Below are 24,661 nucleotides of genomic sequence, written 5' to 3'. Positions count from 1 at the left end.
AAGATTGAACCAGCTGAATAATGAAGCGAAGCAGAGATATGAAGACCGTCACCCCTCACCTTTCAGCAGGGCCACAGATCTAAAAGCAGGGCCACTGCCTCATTATCCTGATGACTCAGAAGCCACAGCACTTCCGCTCTCCTCTGCTGTCCTTGCAAATTAAATTCATTGTTCTACAAGATGTCTGTGGTTCCCAGAAATGACGCAAGCGGTTTGTGCCCTGTTCAAAAGCCCGACATCTGACTCTCAGGCCATCTCCCAAGTGAGCTGTACCCTGCTACTGTGTACGGCCACAGACGATTCCAGTAATCCCCCCTTTTCTTTCTTAGCAGAAGCCCAGAGAGGATTACGGCTATATGGACTCCCTTAACAAAAAGTCTTGCAAAACCTACCTTAAAAAATGTGGGTACTCTTGCCGAGACACGCCAGAAAAAAGTGAATTCCTTTTGATATTGTTGGCTCAAATGGGAGCGTTTGACCACCCACAGGGCGAAAAGCAGGCCTTTAATAGTTGCTTAGAAGCCAAACAGAGAGGCACGGGTTAACACGGGTTAGTTAAGTAGTGAATGCACATTAGTCCTTCAGGCTCTTGTCCTTGAAACGAGCTTGAAATGCTTTGTAAATGTAGCCCAAGTGAGAGGCACAGTTTCTTGAGCATCTTTTGTCACGTGAAGTCATTTACAAGCGGCAAAAACAACAGCCTCACCGAGGAAACCACACCTGTCAGCGGCACGGTGGTCAGTAGGAAGCTGGCGTGGGGACGTGCCCGCGAGGTGAGTCAGCGGCTGCCATTCCAATCACATTCCACTTTCTCTAAAGGATGGTGTTTGTCAGGCTGGTTTTTTTTTTTTAACCCAACAAAAACATCTCGCTATGCTCCCCTCCGTGGTTAACATTTTCCAGTAAGTGTAGCAGTGTCAGCATTCGAATTTTTATAATCCTGTAAAGTAACTAGGGCAAGTATTCCTTTGTCCATTCATAGATGAGGAGGTTGACGATCAGAGGGGTCAGTGAACTTGCCCCAAAGCACACAGCCAGGTCTCACCTCCACGTTTGCTGATATCACGCTGGTGCGGGCTCCAGGGGAGCTAGCTCTGGGAAGGAAAACTTTGGGAGGGGGGCGGGGGGGACACCCTCACGGCCCCGACTGCAACAGAAGCTCCCTGGCGTTGATGCAAAGCCCAGTGTTTTTATGAGAGCCACGTGTGGATGCGGACTGGTAATTTGGGGATATAAAACGAGCCTTGCCGTAAGAAGCTTACATTTCAGGAGTAGTGAACAGTGCAGGCAGATGTGTTACTGCAGAGGAAAATCACCAGCCAGAGTATCTGCAGCGATTTCCTCTGAAATAGGCGTGTCATTGTGTGAAGCTCAGATTGCCAAAGGAACGTAACTTTTAGGAGGTGTTGCTTGCCGTAGAATAGACACAAATTATAATATAACCTATTGCATTATATGTATTCTACAGAAGGTATACTATGCATCTATAGTAAAACGATTTCACATTTTTAGTGGCTATTGATCTATCGGCAGGTGACCCAGAGATTTCCCTCTTGTTGGGTTCTCTTCATGGATACCCTTGTCCTCACTTCTAACTTCTTCATTAAGTTTCTTCTGTATTTGACAGATCCTTTATGATGACTGTAATGGCATCTAGGCCCAGAAACACATGCCCTTTGCATGTATTATTCATTTAACTTTCACAGCACTCCTAGGAGGGAGGATTATTCCTATTTTATAGAGGAAGACGCTGAAGCCTAGAGAGGATACCTTACCTAAAGTTACTAAGCCCGAAGTTACCCAGAAATGTAATGGCTTATAACACCAGTTGTTTTATTAGATTCCACGGTTTTGTGGGTCAGGGATTTAGGCAGGACTCAGCAGAGAAAGCTGGACTGTGTTCCATATGACATCAGCTAGGGCGGCTTGTCTGGGACTAGATAATCTATTTCAAGATGGCTCACCCACACGGTAGGCAACTGGGCTGTTAGCCAGCACACTTAGTCGTTCTCCACGTGGGCCTCTCCGTGTCGCTGCTTGGGCTTCCTCATGGCATATTGGTTATGTTCCAAGAGTATGTATTCCAGGAGGCAAGAAGTGGAAACTGCCAATCTCTTAAGGCTTGGTCCCAGAAACTGCCATGGTGTCTCAGCTGTATGTCATTGCTCAGGAAGTTATAGAGTTCCCCTAGATTAAAAGACAAGAACATAGAATAGACCTGACCTGCCATTGGGAGGAGTGCCAAAGAATTTGCAGCCTTGTTTAATCTACCGCGGCGAGGATGACCATCCAGATTGTAGTCATGACACCGTATTGCGTCTCAGCTAGTACAATGCCAGGTGCGTTTCTCAATCACTGCATTTGTCTTTGTGTGAGAGTGACTAAACCATGAGCTCCTTGAGAGCAGGTAGTACAATGCCAGGTGCGTTTCTCAATCACTGCATTTGTCTTTGTGTGAGAGTGACTAAACCATGAGCTCCTTGAGAGCAGGGATCTTGCCTTTTACATCGTGGTGAGGCACAGTGCCCACCCAAGCATAGCTGATGATCCATAAATGCTGGAGGAATGAATGACACAGAGCTGAGTTCTACCCCTGGCTCTGCTTTGAAGCAACTCTATTAGCCCAAGCAGGATATTGAACTACTCTGGGTTTGTTACCTGTGCAGAAAAATGAGAGGATGGGATTACATGACCCCTGTAGTCTTCATTTTCCCAGCACTACCATTTATCAGTGTCCTTGGGCTGCTGTAACAAAATACCATAAATCAAGCAGGGGAAACAACAGACAGTTATGTTTCCCAGTTCTGGAGGCCAGGAAGTCCAAGACTAAGATGTCTGATTTGGTTCCCGGTGCGAATCCTCTTCCCGGCTTGCAGACAACCACTTCTTGCTGTGTTCTCATATGTTGGGGTGGGGGAAGGAAGGAAGGAGGGAGGGAGGGAGAGAGAGAGAGGGAGAGAGAGGGAGAGGGAGAGAGAGAGAGAGAGAGGGAGAGGGAGGGAGAGAGAGGGAGAGAGAGCGTGAGCACGTTCACAAGAGCTCTGGTCCCTCTTCCTTTTCTTATAAGGAGACCAATCCTGTCCTGGGGCCTCTACTCTTATGACCTCATCTAAACCTAATTGCCTCCCAAAGGTCCCACATCCTAATACCATGACATCGGGAGTTATGGATTTTGGGAGACACTGTTTAGTCCATACCAACTATTCTACAAAATCTACTCAGGCTAACTAATTGAAAAAATAGAGAGATCTCAGATAGGAGTCTTAATGAGAGGAATCCAGGAGAGTGAAAAGAACGGAGTAGAGGAAAGGATTGTTCTGTTGAGAAGAACAAAGGATGCGGTCAAGCAGACGGATGGATTTTAGGCTCAGACGCAAATATTGGAATTACGTTGGTGGCCCTTGGACCAGAAGGAAGGAATCTAATGGAGGCTCTTTCAAAAGTTGAGGACTTGGGAGCTATTAGGCCAAAAAGAGTAGGAGAGATTTATAAATCAAAGTGCGCACCACATTTTGTAGCTGGGTGATGAGGGAATGCCAGTTTATCTAGCATCAGCAGTGGTTCCCAACTATGACTGTACAGAGAATTCTCTGATGAGCTTTTAAAAAATACTGATGCCTGTATTTTTTAATACAGCCTCCTTCTGATAATACTGATCCTCCCAAGACCACTCAGTTGAGGTTTTCTGGAGATGGGACCGGAGCATCACTATTTTCCAAAGACCCCCGGCGATTCCACTGTGCAGCCAGGGCTGACAATTTCTAATTAGAGTTAGTTAAAGGCACTAGATTTCTGGCTGTGGTGGAATGATGAGAAAGTGAGGATTGAAAGCTGACAGCCACCAAATAACTTGGGATGTGGGTTGTATGGTATATAGATTATGACTTCCCAAAGATGTCCACATCCTAATCCTTAATAGCTGTGAATAGGTTAGGTTTTATGGCAAAGGGGAATTAAGGTTGCTAATCAGCTGGCCTTAAAATGGGGAGATTATCCTGGAGTATCCAAATAGGTCCAATGTAATCACAAGGGTCCTTAGGAAGAGGAAGAGGAAGGTAGAGGCAGAGAGGCAGAAGGAGAGGTGGCTATGAGAGCATAGTCAGAGAGATGCAACATTGCTAGCTTTGAAGATAGAGGAGGCACCTTGAATGAAGAAATGTGGGCTGCTTCTAGAAACAGTTTTCAAGAAAACAAACAGAAAAAAATTTTTTTTAAATAATACTAATAATAAAAAAAAAAAAAAAAAAAAAAAAAAAAAGGATTCTGCTCTAGAGTGTCCGGAAAAGAATGCAGCTCAGTTGACCTAAAACCTTGCTTTTGGCCTGGTGAGACCTGTGTCAGACTTCTGACCTACAAAACTGCAAAGTAGATTCGTGTTGCTTTAAGCTGCTGAGCATGTGGTCATTTATTACAGCAGCCTCAGGAAGCTAATACATGTGGTCAGTTGGAGGAGGTAAATGTTGATGAACTTTTGCAGGGGCCTTGTTGGTGGAGGAGAAACTCTGAGAGATAGGTGTTAGAATTGCAGTCTTATCGGGATTTTTTTTTTTTTTTTTAAATCTCAGGGCTGTAGCATACCTCCTCAGAAGGTTTAAAATCAAAAGTCAAAGGAATAGGCTATTATGTGTGTCACTAAATTCATCAATGGAGTCAGAGGGAAGAAATTCCTGGAAACTTTTCGCAGCAATATTGCTTGAATCGTGATCAACTTCACTGATCTAAAGGCTGACAAAACACGTGTTTTACCTGGATGGTTTTGAATTACTTAAGTCCCCGAAGAAATAGATAGGATCTGCAGCTTTCTCACAGCTCATCACCGGAATGTAAACCGGAGCTTAATATTCCTATCGCTCTCCTCTAATCAGATCTCTAGACTCTGCTGATGTTTTTTCATTGGGTCCTCCTGAATAAGAAAATAATTGGATAATCACACATGCTCGCGTGCGCGCGCACACACACACACACACACACACACACACATACACAGAGCATATGAGAGATCAAAGAACCTCCCATATGTACATGTATTCACTAAAGTGCATTTATTGGGGATTTATATATGACTTGTGTTAGGGATTCATCAATGAACGTGACAGGCAAAGTCCTGGTTCTCGTGGAGCTCACAGCCTGGTGGAGAACACAGACAAGTAATTGGGTGAGTTAGAGTAGAGCAGAAAATACAGGTTGCTATAAAACAGGCAACTGGCTCCGTGTAGGAGTGGGAAAGAAGGATATGTCCAGGGGAGGGGCTTCCTGGGGGAAGAGAATTTCTAAGCGGTATCAGCAAACTCTGGGATACCTTTAAAAATGGAAATTCTCAGGCCCGTGAAACCAGACCTATTAAGCCTGAAATCCTGGGGATGAGACACCAAGATCTCTGTTTTATTACATCTCTGAGTGGTTTGGATACACGCTGAAGTTTGAGAACCAGAGGTCATACCTGGGCTGCACATTAGAATCGCTGGGAGCACTGCTACCACTGTCGCGGTGGCCCCTCTCCAGAGACATTGACTCAGTCGGTCTGGGAATAGAGCATAGGAATCAGTAGTTGTAAAGCTCTGGATGTTATAATGTGATTTCAACACGCAGTCAAGGTTGAGACCACTTCTCTAAGCTGGCAGCTGAGGCATGAGTCAGCGGGGCCGTGGGAGCTGGTGAGAGGGCAGGAAGGGTATTACAGCCTAGATGTACGAGAAAGCCTGAGGTTCCTAGGACTTGATAAGGCTAGAGAATACACACTACAAAACTCCATGGCTTAAAATAGGGTTCATACTTATACACGTAAGTGTTTATTGCAGTAGCTTTAAAACTTTAATGTGCATAGAAATTATCTGAGGATCTTGTAGGACACAGACCCTTATGCAGTAGGGAGGTTCTGTTGCCCCAGCTCTCCCTGAGCCTGCACGTCAGAGAGTGGATGGGGACTGCAGAAGTATCTTACGCTTCAGCCCAGGACCAACATAAGGACACCTCGCCCGGGGTGAATCGTGGATGCCCGTTGCTGGGTGGGTATGTTGTGAGGGTAAAAAGAAAAGATGCATCCTAGCACAACCTCCCAGCCGGCTCTCCTGATTATTTTCCATCAAGGTCGTACTGCTTTTAGCTCAGCAATAACCCCCCCACCTCCAATCTAGCTGAGTGCATCCCCCGGCCAGGCCCGCAGAGCCAGCTCATTAAGTGGCCGCTGGAGCTCTCTGTAACGTGCCAGCCAGCCAGGGAGGCGCTGGCCGAGGAGGGGGGCTCTCCGGGGACCTCTTTTCCCTCTCTCCCTCTTCCCACCTCCTCTGGCTGACGGCGGCGGTGCCTGCGGCAGAGCCTCCCTATGCAGCAGCCCCTTGCACTTGGCTCGCACTTCTGGGCGCTGTCCATGGTTGCAGCATCTTTCGGCGCGCCACGTCAGGAGGCCGCAGCGGGGCCCTGCGATTGGCGGAGGAGCCCCTCGCCATCCCCCAACACCCCCGCCCTCGCGCCCGGCCCGGAGCCCGGGCCCCCGAGCCCCGGCCCCGCAGGCGCGTGCCAGTGAGCGCGCGGGGCGCGCCCTGGGGCTCCCGGGCGGCACACCCACTTTCCTTATTAGGGCAGAGTCGACGCCCAGAGCGGGCGGCCGAGCGCGGGGGTGGGGCAGGGAGCCCAGGAAGGCGACAGCCGAGGGCGCAGCCACAGCCTCAGCCGCCTCCGAGCGGCAGGAGGGAACAGCGGTCGCTGCGCTCCGGCCAGCCAGTTTCCCGAGACCCCGCTTCTCTCCGCGGGGCAGAGATCTTCCTCTGTGCCCCGCCGGGTACCCCTAGTCCAAACGTCTCTCAACGACATGGAAGAATTTTTGCAACGCGCCAAATCTAAACTGGTAAGTTGGGGGAGCAAGGCTGTGTGCGTGCGTGTGTGTACCTGTGGTGTGTGTGTGTGTGTGTGTGTGTGTGTGTGTGCGCGCCCGCGCGCGCTGATGAAGGGGAAAGGGCATTGCAGCAGAGGAGGAAGAAACAACTTTGCCACTTAGTTGTCAGGGTGTGTGGGCTAAGCCTGGAAAGAATCTTTGGAGCTCGGGTCCTTACGGCTAGCAGTCTCTCTCCAGAATCCTGCCCCCGCGAAGTGCGGAGCTGGGGGTGGTCGTGGCCTGACGGAAGTTGGGTCCTGTGTGCCCAGTTTTGGGTCCTTTGGCCTGAGGTTGGAGAAAGGTACGTCCGGCCAAACTTCAATTTGCTTCTGAAGGCTAGAGGGTTAATGGGTGTGGTGCTCCTTTGGAAGAAAGAGCCCAGCCTTCTGCAGATGCAGTACCTGTAAGTGTAAAGCGGGAGGGGGGGTGGGGTGGGGAAGAAACCCTTAGAACTGTACTTTAGCTGGAGGCGGTGGCAAAGCGTAAGAGAGGAAGTTAGGGTGCTGCTAGGAAGGACGTTCCTGCGAATGCGCAGTTTACCCAAGCGTCCCCCACAAAGAGCTTGCTCCAGGGCAGAAGTAAGGGATGATCTCGTGTGACTCATGTGCCTCTCCCGTCCCTGTTCAGGGCCCTGTTCAGGTCCCTGTTCAGATCTGTAACTTGGGTAGAGGCAGAAGGGGAAAACCCCAACTGTTGCTGCCGATGTGGGGCAGCATGTTGTTGTTGTTCTCTTGGGAAGAGACCAGCATGTTGGCGGGTACCACTGAACCACTGTCCAAAGAGTGAACTGTGATTTTATTGTGTGCGTTTACAGTTGCTACACATTCTGGAACAGATTCTAGCGGCTTCCTAATTCCAAACTGTTTTGGCTCTCCAGCATAGCAGTAATAAACATAATGGGAATGTTTCTGTTTCAACACTTAGGAAAAAGCCTCCGCTCATTTAGAAGCAATATCTTTCGTGAACAGTGAAAGTACGTTTTATGGGCCTGGCAGAGGAGGAAATGCATAATTTATGATGCCTTTAACCTTTAAACCTTCAGAGAAGACAAAATACAAAGTCACCATTAAGGTGACGTCTTAATCACAAGGCAGGGTAGTTGCAGGATTGTTACAGTCCCTCATTTATCTTTGCACAACAAAGGGAGCGCAGACCCAAGTCTTACCCTGATTTAACTCTAAGTATCTTTTACAAGACGTGAGAGTTGATTAATGCTAAGGTAAGTAGTAAGTATTTTGTTTTCTACCTCAAGTGTCCCAGAGACTCAAACCATTGTGGGGATTTCAGAAAGTTTGTGGTCATTTGTGTGTTTATTACTGACCCCCTTATAGTGTTACGAGAGCACTCGCACTCACTTGCATTTCTGATAGCGTAAGTAAACTCCCTGTTCTTTACCTAATGATGAGGGAGAAACGGTCAAAAAGAAGTCGATCGTGACAACTTATTTACTTGTTTGTTGTTGTTGTTGTTTGTTGGTGGTGGATGAGAATGATTGGGCATCAGTGATACACATCGATTTAGACTGCACCTGTGTTTCACTCCTGAAACGTTTATTTTAACAATAAACATTTAGATTGTGGGGTCTGATGTGAGCAAGAGATTTGCCTCATTTCTTTTTTTTTTTTTTAATGTTTTTATTTATTATTTTTGAGACAGAGAGAGGCAGAGCATGAACAGGGGAGGGGCAGAGAGAGAGGGAGACACAGAATCCAAAGCAGGCTCCAGGCTCTGAGCTGTCAGCACAGAGTCCGACGCGGGGCTTGAACCCATGAACGGTGAGCCGAAGTCGGACGCTTGACCGACTGAGCCACCCAGGCGCCCCTTGCCTCATTGCCAAAGAACAATTGCAGGCCTGGAAAAATTCCCTGTTTCAGAGCAATCAGTTGAAAGTAATGGGTAAGTTTATTTACCGAGTCCCTTCATTAGACGAGCAATTTGCTCTCTATCATTAAAAAAAAAGACAGGAAAGAGAAGTGGTTGTTTGAAATACTGTTTCTAGTTTCCTGTGTTAGCCAGGAGAACAATTACTGCTAATTTTATTTTTTCTTGGAATAGGTTTCTTGTTAGACTCTCAATGAGGCTTTCGTATTCAGCCGCAGGAAAGGTGTTCTGGTCACTTTTGGTGTCACATTGCCCCTGACAAATGATCTTTTCCAGGAAAATAAAACTTTTACCTAATTGCAACATTAACTATAGTTCAAGATAACCTTTCGTTTTAGATGACAGATAATCTTTGTTTTGGAGAAAGAAATTAAGTCAGTAATTATGACGTTCATTTGTGGGCACATTCCTAATCAATTAGTAAGATTTTAAAAAATCAGGCTAATACTTCAGAAAGCATTTGAAGGAGAAGAAATTATGCTGGCCTCATTAGGCCAGAATTAGATAGAACTGGGGTGTTTTCCATCAGAAAGCTGTTTTCCATCAGAAGTTAATATAGGCTTATCCCTATGATACCTTTAAAGAATCTAATTGACAGGTTGTTTTCCTACCTACTTGATTTCTCGCTTTGCTATTCTGTAATCATGATGTGTATCTTTCAATAGTTTGAAATTGTCAGTGTTCTTTCCAAAGTCCTAACATAACCTCACCCACCATTGGAACTAGCTAATTCCAATAGGCAAGAGAAGTTTTGAATTGCAACCATTTTGCATTTGTTAGTCATAGATAAAATTTCCAATGATCAAAACTTGGGAGACATTGTGCGTCTCTTTTCCTCCTGACCAGGAATATTTATTATTCATCTGTTATTGTGAGGGGAGCATCAGCTTTCCCATTCTAGGCCAGGCCCTTGTGTTGAGTGGAGATCTTTGAAGGGGAAGGGATGTTTTTGAATTTTTATCCGGTAGTTTCGGGCTTGCGTCTGTTGAAATCGGGAGAGCATGCCCTCAAACCTTTTTCATCCTAGTCTGGTCCGGCTGATCCTTAAGCTGACGCGTGTTCGGGGACGTAATCCCAACCCCTCCCCCCCAAATCTCTCCTTCTGATACACACCCTTCCTTCCTGAGAATATGCTGTGTTTATCAGAAGTGGCAAAAGCGGACCCCGAGTGTGGCCTCAGAGGGATCGCTCCTTCCTGGTTCTCCAATGGTTCTCTAGGGGGCCTGCCTTCTGCCTGGTTGGTACATGCTTGGGTGCCCGGTTCTTCTTGGTAAAAAAAATCTTAGCTGACTGGAGGGCAGCAAGGGAAGTCGTCACTTATTCCAAGCATAGTCTTCTGAGATGGCACCTCCCTGGCAAATACAGAATGACGAGTAGGAGGTGGACACAATGATGGTTCAACAATCAAGCCAGCAGAGAAGCCAGGATTCACTCCCCTGATGTGAGCTCGCAGCTATGTCTCTGGGGTGGACACTCATTGCTAGAACTGGAAATGAGAATAAAAACACACTTTCTTTTTTTTTTTTTTTTCCTGCCAGGGCCCACCTGGCTTTTCTTCCACCTGCCCATTCAGAGCCTGGAAGAAGGACAGAGATCAAGTCTGATAGTTCCAGGCTTGTCCTGAAGTTTTAGCCATGCTCTCCTTTTTCAGTTATGCCGTTTCTATGGTGGTGTCTTATTCTTAGTCGTAGCATTTCGATGGTAAGAGAAATGGAGGGAGGGCAGGGAATAAGGGCTGATTTGGGAAATGTCCCTCCATTTCATGGTGATTGGCTCAGAAAAGCATTCAGGCCAAGATGACCTCATGATGGCAGTAAATGGTCCAAGTTCCTATGAACTTTGTGTGTGTGTGGGGGGGGGGGGATGAAATAAATGAAGAATCAGAGCCCTGGGGTTCAGGCTGATGGGAAACCAAGGTCCCCACACTTGTGGGCTGGCTACCGAGCCTCTTACTGCCTGGATCCCACCGGCTGATTCAGTTCAAGCAGCTGCTGATGGGTTGGGGTGGGGGTGGGGGTGGGGGGTCACTGCAGTCCACATGCCCTATGATGTAGATCACCAGTCAGCCTTGGGTATGTGTGGGGGTGGGTGGAGGAGTGTCAGCTGCCACAGGATGGATCCAGGCCACATTAATGTCACAGGAATGCTGTTTTCAAAGAAAGGGTGGGGATAGGGCGGCCACTACAGTCTGAGGGATACATCTGTCTCTTCAGCAGCGACAGCTGCCGGTGAAGTGGTCAGTTCTGCAGTGGGTATTAGTGACCATGGGGACTTCTACAGGAGAACAGTCCTGGGTGACCTGAATGTCAACGTGGACTCTGTGCTGTGTGGCACAGGGACAAGAAAGCACGTTCGAAAACTCTAAAAGAACGACCGCGTTAGAGTTGTAGAGGAGGTGGGGTTTTTTAAGAAAGAAAGAAAGAAAGAAAGAAACACCTTGCCGTGTGTCTACAGAGGCATCATCTTGACCCTGGAGGAATCTATTCCTGATTCTTTTATGGGAAGAAGAGTTGTCCATGTTGCAGATGACCGTTGCAGGTATTTGAGGGGGCCGCTGTGGAAAGGGCTAGGGGTGATGGAGCTGCTGCCACAGCAGCTTCACTTGGGGAGCTGAGCTCGTTCTGACCGCAGGCCACGGGATCAGCTCCCTCCCCATCCATGAGCGAGGGCCGGTGCACTTGAGACTTTGCCAGAGCCTTCCAGAGCAGGGAAGGAGACTCGGGAATCCAAAGCACTTCTGTGAATGTGGCGCCAGTCCCTTAAGGGCTGATGAGGAAAAAAGCCCACGATCGCTTTAGTCCTGGAGTCAGTTGCATTTCTCACTGCCGCGGCTTTCAGACCCAGGGCTGTGGGTTATCCAGCCCTGGGGCCTGCAGAGAAGAGTCAGACTTTTTCAGTGTAAATCTCACGGTGGACTGGTCTGCCTCAAAGGTAAAGGATTGGTCCCTGCCGTTCAGACAGCACCTTGGGTCTTGAAGGATGTGATTAGGTGAGCAAGGACACCATTTAATTAAGGACTTGGGAACATTTTATGCTAACTAGGTAAAAAGGCGACAGCTTTGGAATAACCTGTTTGTTTCCATTTGTAACATTTGTTTGGGCAGATGTTAACGTTGTGTGGGGTTTGGCCGACCGGTCTGGAGAGCTCTTGTAAGCAATGGTGGCTCGGGGATAGAGGCATCACTCTCCCTGGACATCCTCTCCTCCCTGGTGTGCTAGTTGAGCAGTGAAAAGGGGGAGGGAGAACTACCCGGGTCTGCAAAAGATGAAGGCTGCAAAAGAGGAAAGACCATCTGGGGACCCGAGAAATAAAGTGCACGGTGTTGACTTGGTCATTGATTCTGTGCGGACCGTGGGGTTTGTGGTAGAGTCATAGAGTTTGGAGTGTTCTTTGAACAGAAACTGGGGAGGGGCATTCAAATTCAGGCAGCAGCATTCGCATGGAGTTTGATATGACTGGCACCCTCTGGGTTCGTGCAGTACACAATTGCACAACCGTACATGGCTTCCCTGCCTCAGGTCCTGGAGTAGCCCGCTCAGAATCTCTGGCACTGTGCCAAATCCATTTCTGTCTGAGCCCTGTGGCTTTGGGCTTTGGTTTCCAGGGGAGGTATCTTTCTCCTTAAGAGATCTTGAGAGGCAAGCTGGGTGCTAGATTGCTCTGAAAAATCCGACCCACAAAGCCCGGGTTAGAAAAACTAAGCTGGTAACACAGTCTTGGGTTTTTAATCTGAAAAAAATGGAATAGCGATACCCACTCTGCAGGTTTATTGTAAAGCCAAACGACTGTATCTACAGCCTTCAGCGAAGAACCTGGCTGCTTCTGTCTCAGCGAATGGCATTTGTTGCTCATCCAGTTTGCCCAGCTGGAAACATCCTTTTCCTTCATCCCACCCCCACCCACCCTGCCCCCGGCATCACTAACTCATCAGGATGACCACTCTCCCGCCGCTGCCAGGGAGCGTCTTCTGCACCTCTAGAAACCTCGTGACCTTTCCATTGCTCTTTGGAGAACAATAGCACTCTTAGCAAGACCCCGGGATCTGGCCCAATGTGTCGCTCAGACTCTTGTGGCTTCTCCTCTTGCCCCCTTTGGCATAAAAAACCCCTGCCCCTTCTTCAGGTTAGGTGAAGAAAGGAAGTCTCACCGAAGGACCCTTCCCCATCCCCCCTGCCTCATTTCATGAGTATAGGTTGGTTTTTTTGGTCATGATTTTGGATCACTTACCTCAGCGTGTCGTTATATTTCTATTGGGCATGTTTGTCTGATTCATCAGAGTAAAAAATAGGTCTCTGTATGATTTTGTCCACCACTGTATATCAGGGCCTGGTGCAATGCCTGATATTTAGTAAGCTGTTTGTTTTGGCAATCAATCGTGCCATATTAATGCTAATTAAGGACAAAGAGCCTTCCGAGTATGTCATCTAGAGACCCGTTCACCCCTTGCTCTGTTTGGCTGTTCTGTTTGCCAGTCTCCAGATTAATCTGAATGGCAGCATTCACTTTGACGAGGGGCTCAGGGCAGCAGATGGTTCAAGCGTCACGGGTCACCAGATCAGGGATTCCTTTTATGTTCACAAAGATCTTTGTCGCTTTGCACAACCTGTACTTGGCCTCGTCAGGTGTAATACGAGGAACAGCAAAGCAACCCTTGGTGTCACAGATCAGGCAGAAGTTCTCTTTGGTCTTGTCAGTGCTGATGACATCCATCAGCAGAGTAGGCTGTCACTTTGGATCTTGCCATTCGTCTTTTTTTTTTTTTTTAAGTTTATGTTTCTTTATTTTTGAGACAGAGAGAAACAGAGCACGCGTGGGTGAGGGGCAGAGAGAGAGGGAGACACAGAATCCGAGGTCGGCTCCAGGCTCCTCCGAGCTGTCAGCACAGAGCCGGACCTGCGGCTCGAACCCACGAACTGTGGGATCATGACCTGAGCCGAAGTCGGCCGCTTAACCGACTGAGCCACCCCGGGCGCCCCAGGATCTCGCCATTAATCTTAATGAACCGCCGCATGTGGATCTTCTTTCCTTAATTTCCTGTTAGGGCAGACTGAAGTCTGTTCCTTAGAAGGAGACGAAGGAGGATGTTCTCTCGGCTCGTGGGGACCGGTAGATGGACCAGGAGCAAACACATCGGTCAGCTATTCCAGCCTCCGATGCTTTGGAGCTTCAACAGGCTTCAGATGCTTCTTGGGACCGTGAGCCACGCTTGTACTAGACGTCAAAAGAACAGAGTGTTTTTAGCATGAACGAAGACGTAGGGCAAGAGGCTTGAGCAAATCATACCGCATTGTAGTGGCTCAATAAAAACTAGTAAGTGGGTGGACAGGTGCAGATTCAGAGTGATCTGTATCTGAAGAGGGCAGGTGCCAGCACGCACACACCCAGGTTGGTTTACTAGAAGGAGGTGAGAAACATTAAGGTCAAGGAGTGCCACACAACACTTTGCACGTAGTGTGTACTCCATATAAAATGTTACTAAAAACAAACGAGGCTAGTTTTTAGGCATACCTGCCTGGAATCTGCAAATCTTGGTTGAATTAAAGCATGAGTGGATTGGAGAGAGGCAGGGAAGGGAATGGGCCACTAAAAGCATCTGCAAAACCGCACTGGGTGGATCAGCAAACACAGCTTCTCGGTGCCTTGGATCTTCCTCTGTGTGGTTCAGAGACTAAAAGTTAGGCTCCCCCGATCTTAACTACCACACCAAGTCTGCCCAGCCTATTCTGCTGCCTCTAACATCTAATATCATGAGATAGGTTGGCAGGGAAGCTTCTTAGAGTCCTTGAGATGAAAGGTGCAGGCATTCCAGACTAGATCCGTTAGTATTTCTGTCCAGTCCTGAGACCGCAGACTTATGCAGGGGATGAACCCATGCGCCGTCCTGAGGCAGACGCCTTGTCCGGCCGGCATGCTGTTTGCGGTAGAACATGATTATGGTCTTCTATTTCATCTAACTCTCAGGGATGTGACCGACTTTCCCAGGTATTCTTATTAGCCTGTCATGTAAGAGTCTTCTTGACATGATGGTGTCCAGAAAAACTGCGTATCTTTGACTCCATGCGCTTTCTAGTTCTTGCTTTGGCTTCCAGGAAGCACAAAGTTATGTTTATGCGTATTCCTTAGCCTTGTGTTTCTTTTTTTAATTTCTTTTTTATTTTTTTATTAAAATTTTTTAACGTTTATTTATTATTAAGAGAGAGAGAGAGAGAGAGAGAGCATGAGCAGGGGAGGGGCAGAGAGAGGGGGAGACACAGAATCCGAAGCAGGCTCCAGGCTCCGAGCTGTCAGCCTAGAGCCTGACACGGGGCTTGAACTCACACACTGTGAGTGAGATCATGACCTGAGCCAAAGGCTGACGCTTAACCAACTGAGCCACCCAGGCGCCCCTGTATTTCTTTTTTTAAAATGTTCGTTTATTTATTTTTGAGAGAGAGAGTGTGTGTGAGGGAGGGGCAGGGAGAGAGGGAGAATCCTAAGCAGGCTCTGTGCTGCCAGAACAGAGCCCGATGCGGTCTCCCAAACCGTGAGATCATGACCTGAACCAAGATCAAGTTTTTCTAATTTTTATTGCTTAGTTTCTATCCTGTTATTATACTTGTTTTGTTGTGGGTTTTTTTTTTTTTTCTCGATGTGTTTTTTTATTACAAGCAGCTCACCCTTTTGGACCTTGGCAAGAATAAATAAATCCCTTTTCTGATAATGTATACGATCATGAACGTGTTTTGGCAACAGGTCTGGTGTAATTCAAGGTTTATCTACTCACATATGGGAATTAGCTTTCTTCATGATTGTGCATATTGTGTGGGGGCTTCCAAACAGGTAGTTGAAATTAGACATCAGCACCATCAAAACAGTATCTGTGTTCTCATCCTTAATGACAGCTGCCTTCCTTGGGAGCAGCAGTGATCACACATTCCTGTACCTGAGCCGGTAACCTGGAGCCCAGGAAGCAGCCCGTAGTAGAACTGCCTGCCTAAGGAGATTTACAAAGAATTTCATAGAGCATTTTGGGATTTGGAGGAACCTGGGAGATACCACTGTCTTCCTCATCACTTCTTTCCCCTCAATGCTGCACGGCGTGGTAGCTCACGGCCTGATTTCAGAGTCTGCCTTTGCCGTTTTTATTTGCTGGGCAGGCAGCTTCGGTCACTTAGCCTCACCGAGTCTCGGTTTGCTCATCTATAAAATGAGAACGACATTAGCACTCCTCTCTTAGGGCTGCTGCAGGTGTGCATGGTCCTGAGGTGAGAATATGCTTTCCATCTGTAGTCCTAAGGACACAAAAGAGACCACTGGGGGATCAGACAGCCAGGAAGCCTTACTGACATTTTATAGGAACAGGGACAGTCCTTAGCTCCCTTTAGTTCACCTAAAATTTGGTGAATATCCGTCTTCCCTCTAAGAGATAGATGTTTTTCGCTTACTGTGCACAATGGTCTGGTGAAGTAGCAAGCGGTCCCCTTTTGTGGTTGAGCAAACTGAGCCTTAGTGAGGTGGAGAGTTTGCCCAAGTTCTCACTGCCAATGAAAAGCAGAGCCAGAGTTTGCTCCCAGATCAGCGGACTCCAGTTCCAGGACTCTCTTCTTATAGCCTAAGTGCCTTTTCCCACCTGATCTCCTGGAATACTTAATTCCCTTTCAATTAAGAGTGGACAACTTGACAGGTTAATAGGAGGGTTGGATGGTAAGTTCACTTTGACCCAAGAGGGGTTTATTTCTGTGTTGACTGTTTTATATTATTAAAAGCCCTTGGACGGCTGAGTAATCAACTAATGTTATTGAGAACTAGCTATGAAAAAAATATGTGGCTCGGCTGTCTGTGATTTGCTTGAACAAGTTGGGAGATTTTCTCACTGTATGCCCATGCAAAAGGAATATAAAATACTGATAAACCATTTGGAAAATTGGTGTGTGCCTTGCTTTTACAGTGGTCAGAAATGTGGGAATTTAGTGAAGTTTTATTTTTATTTTATTTTATTTTAAAGTTTATTTTTATTTATTTTGAGAGAGAGATAGAGAGTGAGCAGGGGAGGGGCAGAGAGAGAGAGAGAGAGAGGGAGGGAGGGAGAGAGGGAATCCCAAGCAGGCTCCATGCTATCAACACAGAGCCCGACGCTGGACTTGAACTCATGAGCCGTGAGATCATGACCTGAAATCAAGAGTGGGACGCTTAGTGGACTGAGCCACCCTGGTGACCCGAGAATTTAGTGAATTTGTAATAAGGAGAATACGTTTCAAAAAAAGTTTGAAGTTGCCCCTTACTTACTACCATCAGGGTTGTTGTCACAACTTTTGGTTTTGCAGATTTCTTCTTAGTCTCTTGCTGGAGGACTTCAAGATTATTTTGGTCGATTGATTGGCTGATGATTGGCACAGTGGGGTGGCTCTCCCCAGTGACACAGCTAGTGAGAAGACCTCAAGTTGGGAGACAGCTGTCAGTCCTGCCAAGTCTGTTTTTGGCTCTTGAGTCCACTGGCTTAGCAGTGCTCTAGAAAACTGCCGGTTATACTCGAGACACATAGGGGTGAAGGAAAGGGGAAGAAAGAAAAGAAGGAAGGTGGAGGTGGGATTGGAAGGAACCAGGAGAGAAGAGAAGGATCTGGGGGGATGGACACAGGGAAACGTGGTGAGGCGTAGGAGAACATCCTTCCAAAACCCAGGGCGGAATGAATTGGAGTTCACTCGTCTGGCATCATCAGCCAACCCTCAGTCTCCTGAAAGATGGAATTCTGCAAGAGCGGCTTTTCTTTAGGGAGCCAAAATTGATGACCGAAAGCACATCTTTACGAATAAAGAAGATGCGTGCACACAGATGAGCAAATAAGCCAAAAGCAGGACCAGACCTGTCAATACCGAGGACAAACTGGTGGTTGTCAGAAGGAAGGGGGGTGGGAGGATGGGCAAAACGGGTGGAGGCGAGTGGGAGACGCAGGCTTCCAGTTATGGGATGAATACGCCCCGGGAATAAAAGGTACAGCGTGGGGTACGTGGTCGGTGATATCGTAGCAGGGTTGTATGGTGACAGATGTTAGCTCCACTTGTGAGCGCAGCATAACCACACGGTTGTCAAATCACTATCCTGTGCACCGGAAACGAATATGACGTTGTGTGTCGACTGCACTCAAGTAAAAAAAGTAAAAAAAGAAAACGTATCTTTTAAAGGTCGTTTTTTTTTTTTTTTTTTTTTTCTCACGGGAAAATATCCTAAACTCGCTCCCTCTCTGAGCCTATTTGTTAAAATTTTTTTTTCAACGTTTTTAATTTATTTTTGGGACAGAGAGAGACAGACCATGAACGGGGGAGGGGCAGAGAGAGACGGAGACACAGAATCGGAAACAGGCTCCAGGCTCTGAGCCATCAGCCCAGAGCCTGATGCGGGGCTCGAACTCACGGACCGCGAGATCGTGACCTGGCTGAAGTCGGACGCTTAACCGACTGCGCCATCCAGGCGCCCCACTTTCTGAGCCTATTTGTAAGGCGACATCTGTAAAACACTCACAGCAATGCTGGGAACACAGCAACGACTCCCGAATGTTAGCCATCACCATCATCGTCATGATCGTCATCATCGTCATCATCGTCGTCGTCATCATCATCATCATCATCATCACTTAGTCTGTGCTTTGACAAGATATTCACAAGCTTGATTTTCTCAGAGTGCGGTGACGGGAGAAGGGGTTGCCAGAGGCTGTAACTGCTGATGACTTACAGTGGAGGAATTGCCCAAACAAAACCAAAATCAAACAGAATCTACAAGACGCAGACCCAGGCCCTCAATAAGTGTCATTCCATCTGGAGTCGGGGAAACAGTTCTGAACATCTGTGCGGTGTCTGTGGCTATCACATCACTGGTGTTCACAGTGATAACCCTGAGCAAGCAAGGAGGAGAGGTCACGTAAGCCCAGTGTCCTGCTTGAGAAAACGGGTGGGGGTGTGCAGGCAGTTTCCGAACAATTTCTAACTCCGATCATTCAAATAGAAAAGGAAATAGAAAGGAAATTGTCCCATGGAGGGTAAGCTTCGGTTGTCTGGAGAAGTCTCTCGCACAGGAGACCTCGTTCTTACGGGAAGCCAGATAATGTGAAATGTCATGGTTTTCATAACAAGTGATCATGAGTCAGGAGGGAGGGTGACGGTGCTAAAAATGTGAGCCTGATGTGAGGAGGCAGAAATAGGCCCGTGGCATGTAGAAGATGCAAAAAAAAAAGGCCACTCCTCGCGCCCCGCTCCCGTCCTGAGCCCGAAACTAAAGCTGGCTCTGGACTCCACAAAAAAAGCTGCAGCGGGTGTAAACGAAGATCCCTGAGAACAGCCCCAGGGGGAGGGGCAGCTACTGATGGACTTTCAATTATTTGGAAGGATTTTGTGGGAGAGCTCTCATTCTCAGAAAGCATTTCTTTCCCTCGCTCAAACAAAAACAAAAACAAAAACAAAACAAAACCCAGGACTTATAGGATAAGTGGCTTTAAAAAAAAAAAGAAAAGAAAAGAAGATGCCCATCCATTCAGTGAGGTCCAATTGTCGTGAAAATGATCTATCAGTTAATTGAAGGGTGCGAAAAAGAAAGGTGCGGGCCTGCATCTTGGCTCCCCAAAATGGAAAAGAACAGAGGCAGAGGTTCATCCCGAATGTAGGGGCATTTTGCTTGGCTTTGCACTCTTCATGGGTTTTCTCCAGCAAGGGGTCAGTGGCGCTGGCCAGATCAGCACCTGGCCCTGGGAAGACAGAAGTGTCACGGCAGGTGGACAGATCAGCGGGTCCTCTGCCACGGGTGTGTCTGAGAGGGCACACGTCTGCCTGCTCCCTGGGAGGGCAGTGTCCCCGGGCCCTTCTCCAGGGACACAAGGGGGCAAGCCTCTCTTTGCCCCCAACTTCTCTGCTGCTTTTTTTCCCCCCATTTCTCTTGAGAAATAATTGACATCCATCACTTTAGCAGGATGGTTTGGTTTACTCTAAGAGGATTGCCACCGTAGGTTCAGCGAACATCCATGGTCTTTTACAGATCCAAGAAAAAGAAAAGAATGAATAAAGGGGGACATTTTCTCCTTGTGATGAGAACTCTCAGGCTTACTCTCTTAACGACTTTTCTATATATGGCGTGGCAGCGTTAGCTCTGGTCTTATCATGTTGTACATTATTAAGTCTGTGCAGCTTTAACACTTCCGCCTTCCCCCCGGCCCTGAGCGGCCTCGTTTGGCGTGTGCGCGGTGCCTCCTGACCAAAATACTAGGTAGGACTCTCTCACCCTTTGACAGCTGCAATAAAAACAGACTCGCAGAGCTGGATCCTTTCAGGGAAAGGTGAACGGTATTTCAACTCATCCTTGTGGATTAATACAAGCCTAAACTTTGATTCAGATTTTGTTTTATCTTTTGAGTATTTACCAAGAGCACTGGGAGGACTCATTTGGGTCTCTTTCTTTTTAGATTGTAGGCAAACGAAAGCGTGGCCTTAGGAAATGCGTACAGGTCGCGGAAAAAGATAAACAGGAAGGAGAATTGTATTCGCTAGCTGAATATTTCTTCTATTATTTAATTGTGAATTTGCTTCGTAAGACCCTAACGTAATAAAGCCGTGCACAAAACAAAGCATCTTCATTGGTCTGGAACTGATGGCATGCTTTCCACTTGGCTGACATCCCTGGAGCGCTGGGTCTCTTGGCTCCACTCTAAAAAAAATTCAGACATAAACTCACTGTAGTGGATGCAGAGCAAAATGCCATCCCAGAACTGGCTTTTAAAACACTTTGAAAAATTCATTAGCCTCCAGCGTTATTAGGTCACTCTGAGCCATATGGGGGGGGGGGCGGTGGTGGGGAGAGAAATGTACTTCTCGCTTGTATGGAATTATTTCATGCCGAAATAGCCTTCTCAGCAAGCATGACATTGCTGTAAAGACCAGTTAACACTCGTAGGGTTTCAGATACCAGCGTCTACACAGCTCTGATGAATCCCATAAACACTGCACTGTGCGTATTACTACTAGCCCCTTCGTTGGACTTTTACTTTCAGCGTGGTTCATATTCGGCCACCCCGATCGCTATTGTCACTCTGGATATACCCTGACCCGTCACTTCAGCGAGTGGTGTGGAAACAGGCATCAGGATTCCGTGTGTTTAAACACAGCATTCTACAGCCATAGTCTTTTGTGAGTGATTTCTTGCTTTGAAACTGTTAGTTATTTTGCTCTCAGACCGCTAGAGTTGAAACTACTGTGAAAGCATAGAGCTTTAACATTGAAGCAGATGACTTTAGACGTCTATTTCAACCTGCTGGTATTAGGTTTCTGTCTTCATTTATTTGTGAAATAATAAATACATGTTAAAGCAAATTTGAAAAATAGAGGAAAGGTAAAAAATGAGCCATAAACATTAGAAACTAATATTAAAAATTACCCATCTTCATTCAAGCATGACCGTTGGCAATATCTTGGCAAGTCGTCGCTTTCTTAGTCCCTCTTTTCTGTGCATAGGATCAAAGTAGGATATTCATACATTTTAGTACCCTGATTTTTACTTTACTCAACATTATTCCTTAAATATTTCCCTTGTTATTGAATTGTATTTCAAATCAGCATCTTAACTAATAGCAAATGATTTGATAAAAAAGATATACTATGGTTAACATTTCGATTACCCCTCCATTTTTTTTGCTATTGTTAATTACACTGTAATTAACGTTCTTTGTACCTGAAATGGTTTTATCTTGTTAAGGATCATGTCCTTAAAATAGTTTTTCAAATATGTGCTTATTAGAGCAAGAGATATAAATATTCTTAAGTTTCTTGATAAATCTTTCCACATTGATTTTGGGATGAAATGCACCAACTTTCAAGACCCAGAGAGGTTCCAAAAGATTCACTTGTCCACTAGAATGTTGTGACAGGGTTCAGCATAGATTTCTGGTCTCTTGACACACAGGTCTGTGCTCCTGATCAATCTGAGAGGCTTTATAGTGTAGCAGGAAGAGTACTATATAGATCTGAGCAAAACATACAGATGCGAGCCAATAATCTCAAGCTGCCTTGCTGCTAAATTAAGATGATTGTAACGCACCCTTTCCCACACCAGTCATGGCTCCCATTTGAGACCATGAGGTAGAATCTGACACATCCTCTTTTTCTCTTCACTTCCTCTATTTCAGAGGCAGCAATAACTGTTCACTAGCTGCCTCGTATGGTAATTGAAGACATAGTATCACACTTCATAACCTTCTCTCACCCATGTGATCTCCCTCGGTCAGCCTTGGGTAGGACGGGTGTTATCATATCTACATCACAGGTGAGAAGAACGAGGCCAGAACAGGTGAAATGCAGCCTTGCCCGAGCACACACAGCCAGCAAGGGGCAAAGCTGGACACAGGATCCGTGTCTTCTGGTTCCCCAGCCCTTGCTTCTAGCAGTATCTTTATGAACTAAAAATTGACTCGTACTATGAAAAGGTAGTTTGAAATTCTTGCTGCGAGTCTGATGGTTCGGATTTATCTCCACGAAAGGAAGTGGCCGGGTTAAAACACGGGCACTTTTCCAAGTGAAGACTATCCAAAGGTAAAGCACATTTGTGCCGAAGCTGTGTTTCGGGAAACACACAGGACAGCAAACCTATCGAGCTTGGGAGTTTCGTGTGATGGACTCTGATGAACAGTTTGCAGGTGTGAGATTAATGGATGTGTCATTGGTGGCAACATGCTGAGCTCCATGGGTGCTGGACACCAAGTGTCACCTGTGACGATGGGAAGGAGGTGCCCGAGAAGCGAGTCTTTGGAGGGCCTGTGAGCCTCATCCCAGGTACTGTAATGGGGCAACAGGTGACTGGATGCTGTTTATGTTGACTCCAGCTGAGAGTTCTATGTAATGAAGAGAAGAAAGTTTAATTGCTTACAACACGAGATCTTTCCCTGCTGTGGGGGAGGTATAAAGATGTCAAAGTCTCTCTCTCTCTCTCACTCTTTGTCTCCCCACCCTACCCCCATTATTTCCCCCGTTGAGATCATATTTATTATCCGGCCGAAGACCTAAATGCATCCCTCACTGATGCAATAGGGAGTAATTTTAGTGTAGTGTATTTAATGCTGTGTGAGCTGAATTCTCTTTCAAAAAGACTCTCCCTAAGAAACACATATATTTCTGGACCAACATTTCCTATAGCCGCGGCACGACAGAGGCCACACGGTTGCTGAACGCAGTGTGCGCAAAGGTGACGACGCGTTCGACACATTGGTCTGTGGACAGAGGTCCTAGGTCGCCTGTTTTTCCCAATCTTCTTTCCAAAAGAAGAACTTAATGAATTCACACTGGGGAGAAAAGTGAAAAGCCAAACATTGCTGGAAGGAATTTAGGGAGTTGGAGCTCAGGGTTAGTCTGGGCACTCTGTATTAATACAAATTTTAGGTTTATAGGACACCAGTTGTCCTGAAAGCCTAACGTGATTTTTTTTTTTTAAAGAGAAATCTATTGTCTACAGATGATTTGTATACAGTACGGTAATTCCTTTACAGATGTCACGTGGGAAGCTTTAATATTTGCTGAGGGAAATATACTTGGGATGAGATTTTCTTGTAAGCGCTGGGATGGGAATGAAAATCAGTGACTCTGAGAGACTCAGCTGTGTAGTTGTTAAGTCATGCACATCTGCTAAATAATTAGCATGCTGTGGGGTAGGAGGTTCTGGAAGTAAATCCTTGTGTGCTATAACTCCTAGCTATCCAACTCCTTTCTGAGGACGCGTCTGCATTTTTAAAAGACAAAGAGCAGAGAACGTGGAGGGCCCAATGGGAACATTCAGGTTAAGCTAATACCTTGCCCCGACCAATATCCCTGACTGGGCTTTCTCTCTGTCTCAGTTCTTCTCAAAACATCTTTGTCCTGCTTCTTACCCCTGGGCACTTAGCTGTCAGCAAAACCTACCCTTGGCCAGCAAGTGAGGGAATAAATACCTATCAATATTTACAGTTTACATATTTTACTTCATTTGACCTTCATAGCGATACTCTGAGCCAGGCATTATTATGCCCAGCGTATGGAGGAGGAAACTGAGGCTCAGAGGATCAAGTGACTTGCTGTAGGTCACATACGTAACGAATGTTAGAAATAAATTTATGGTATTCTTTAACATTTGTTTTTAACGTTTATGGACTTTTGAGAGAGAGAGAGACAGAGTGCGAGTGGCAGAGGGGCAGAGAGAGAAAGAGACACAGAATGTGAAGCAGGCTCCCTCCAGGCTCTGCGCTGTCAGCACAGAGCCCAACTCGGGGCTCGAACTCACGAACCGCGAGATCATGATCTGAGCCCAAGTCGAATGCTTAACCGACTGAACCACCCAGGAGCCCCAAGAAATAAATTTATGGTATTCTGTCCCTGAGAGCCTTAACTTGTATTTCCATTGCAACGCACCTCAGGGGCTCAAAACACCGACTTCATGGGGAGTGGTCATTAGAGCAGCTGTTCCTAAACTTTCTGGTGCATAAGATCTGGGGGAACCTGTTAAGAGGTAGGTTCTTTAAAAAAAAAAAAAATTTACGTTTATTTATTTTGAGAGCGACAGAGAAAGTGAGCAGGGGAGGGGCAGAGAGAGTGGGAGACACAGAATCCCAAGCCGACTCCGCACTGTCAGTGTGGAGCCCGATGTGGGGCTTGAACCCGCGAACCGTGAGATCATGACCTGAGCAGAAACCCAGAGTCAGATGCTTAACCGACTGAGCCACTCAGGCGCCTCTCCCCTTTTAAAAAAATTTTGAAGTTTATTTATTTTGAGGGAGAGCCAGAGAGTGAGCGGGGAGGGGCAGGGAGAGAGAGAGACAGCGAGACAGAGAGAGAATAAGGATGCAGATTCTGATTCAGTGCGGTGGGGGGTGGGGGGACCGGGGAGCCTGCACTTCTTATGTGCTCCCGGGTGATGCTGATGCCGCTGGC

At 46.8% G+C, this 24,661-nt stretch overlaps 1 protein-coding gene and 1 pseudogene across 1 annotated transcript in view; one reads left to right on the top strand and one right to left on the bottom strand.

Annotated features, from left to right (window-relative positions):
* Window positions 1–6,547: 6,547 nt before the first annotated feature.
* PRUNE2 (prune homolog 2 with BCH domain) overlaps window positions 6,548–24,661 on the top strand; it is a 272,917-nt gene continuing 254,803 nt past the window's right edge. Inside the window, 1 exon segment of the mRNA XM_019463559.2 lies at window positions 6,548–6,844. Within this exon segment, the coding sequence (XP_019319104.2) occupies window positions 6,809–6,844 (36 nt within the window). The 5' untranslated portion in view covers window positions 6,548–6,808.
* On the bottom strand, window positions 11,248–18,309 carry LOC128778690 (40S ribosomal protein S4, X isoform-like; annotated as a pseudogene).

This window comes from Panthera pardus, unplaced genomic scaffold (assembly GCF_024362965.1).
Source record: "Panthera pardus isolate Hobbes unplaced genomic scaffold, ASM2436296v1 HiC_scaffold_20, whole genome shotgun sequence".
In the NCBI taxonomy this organism is placed as follows: Eukaryota; Metazoa; Chordata; class Mammalia; order Carnivora; family Felidae; genus Panthera; species Panthera pardus.
The sequence above is the reverse complement of the archived record's forward strand: the minus strand, read 5'-3'. Positions and strand labels throughout refer to the sequence as shown.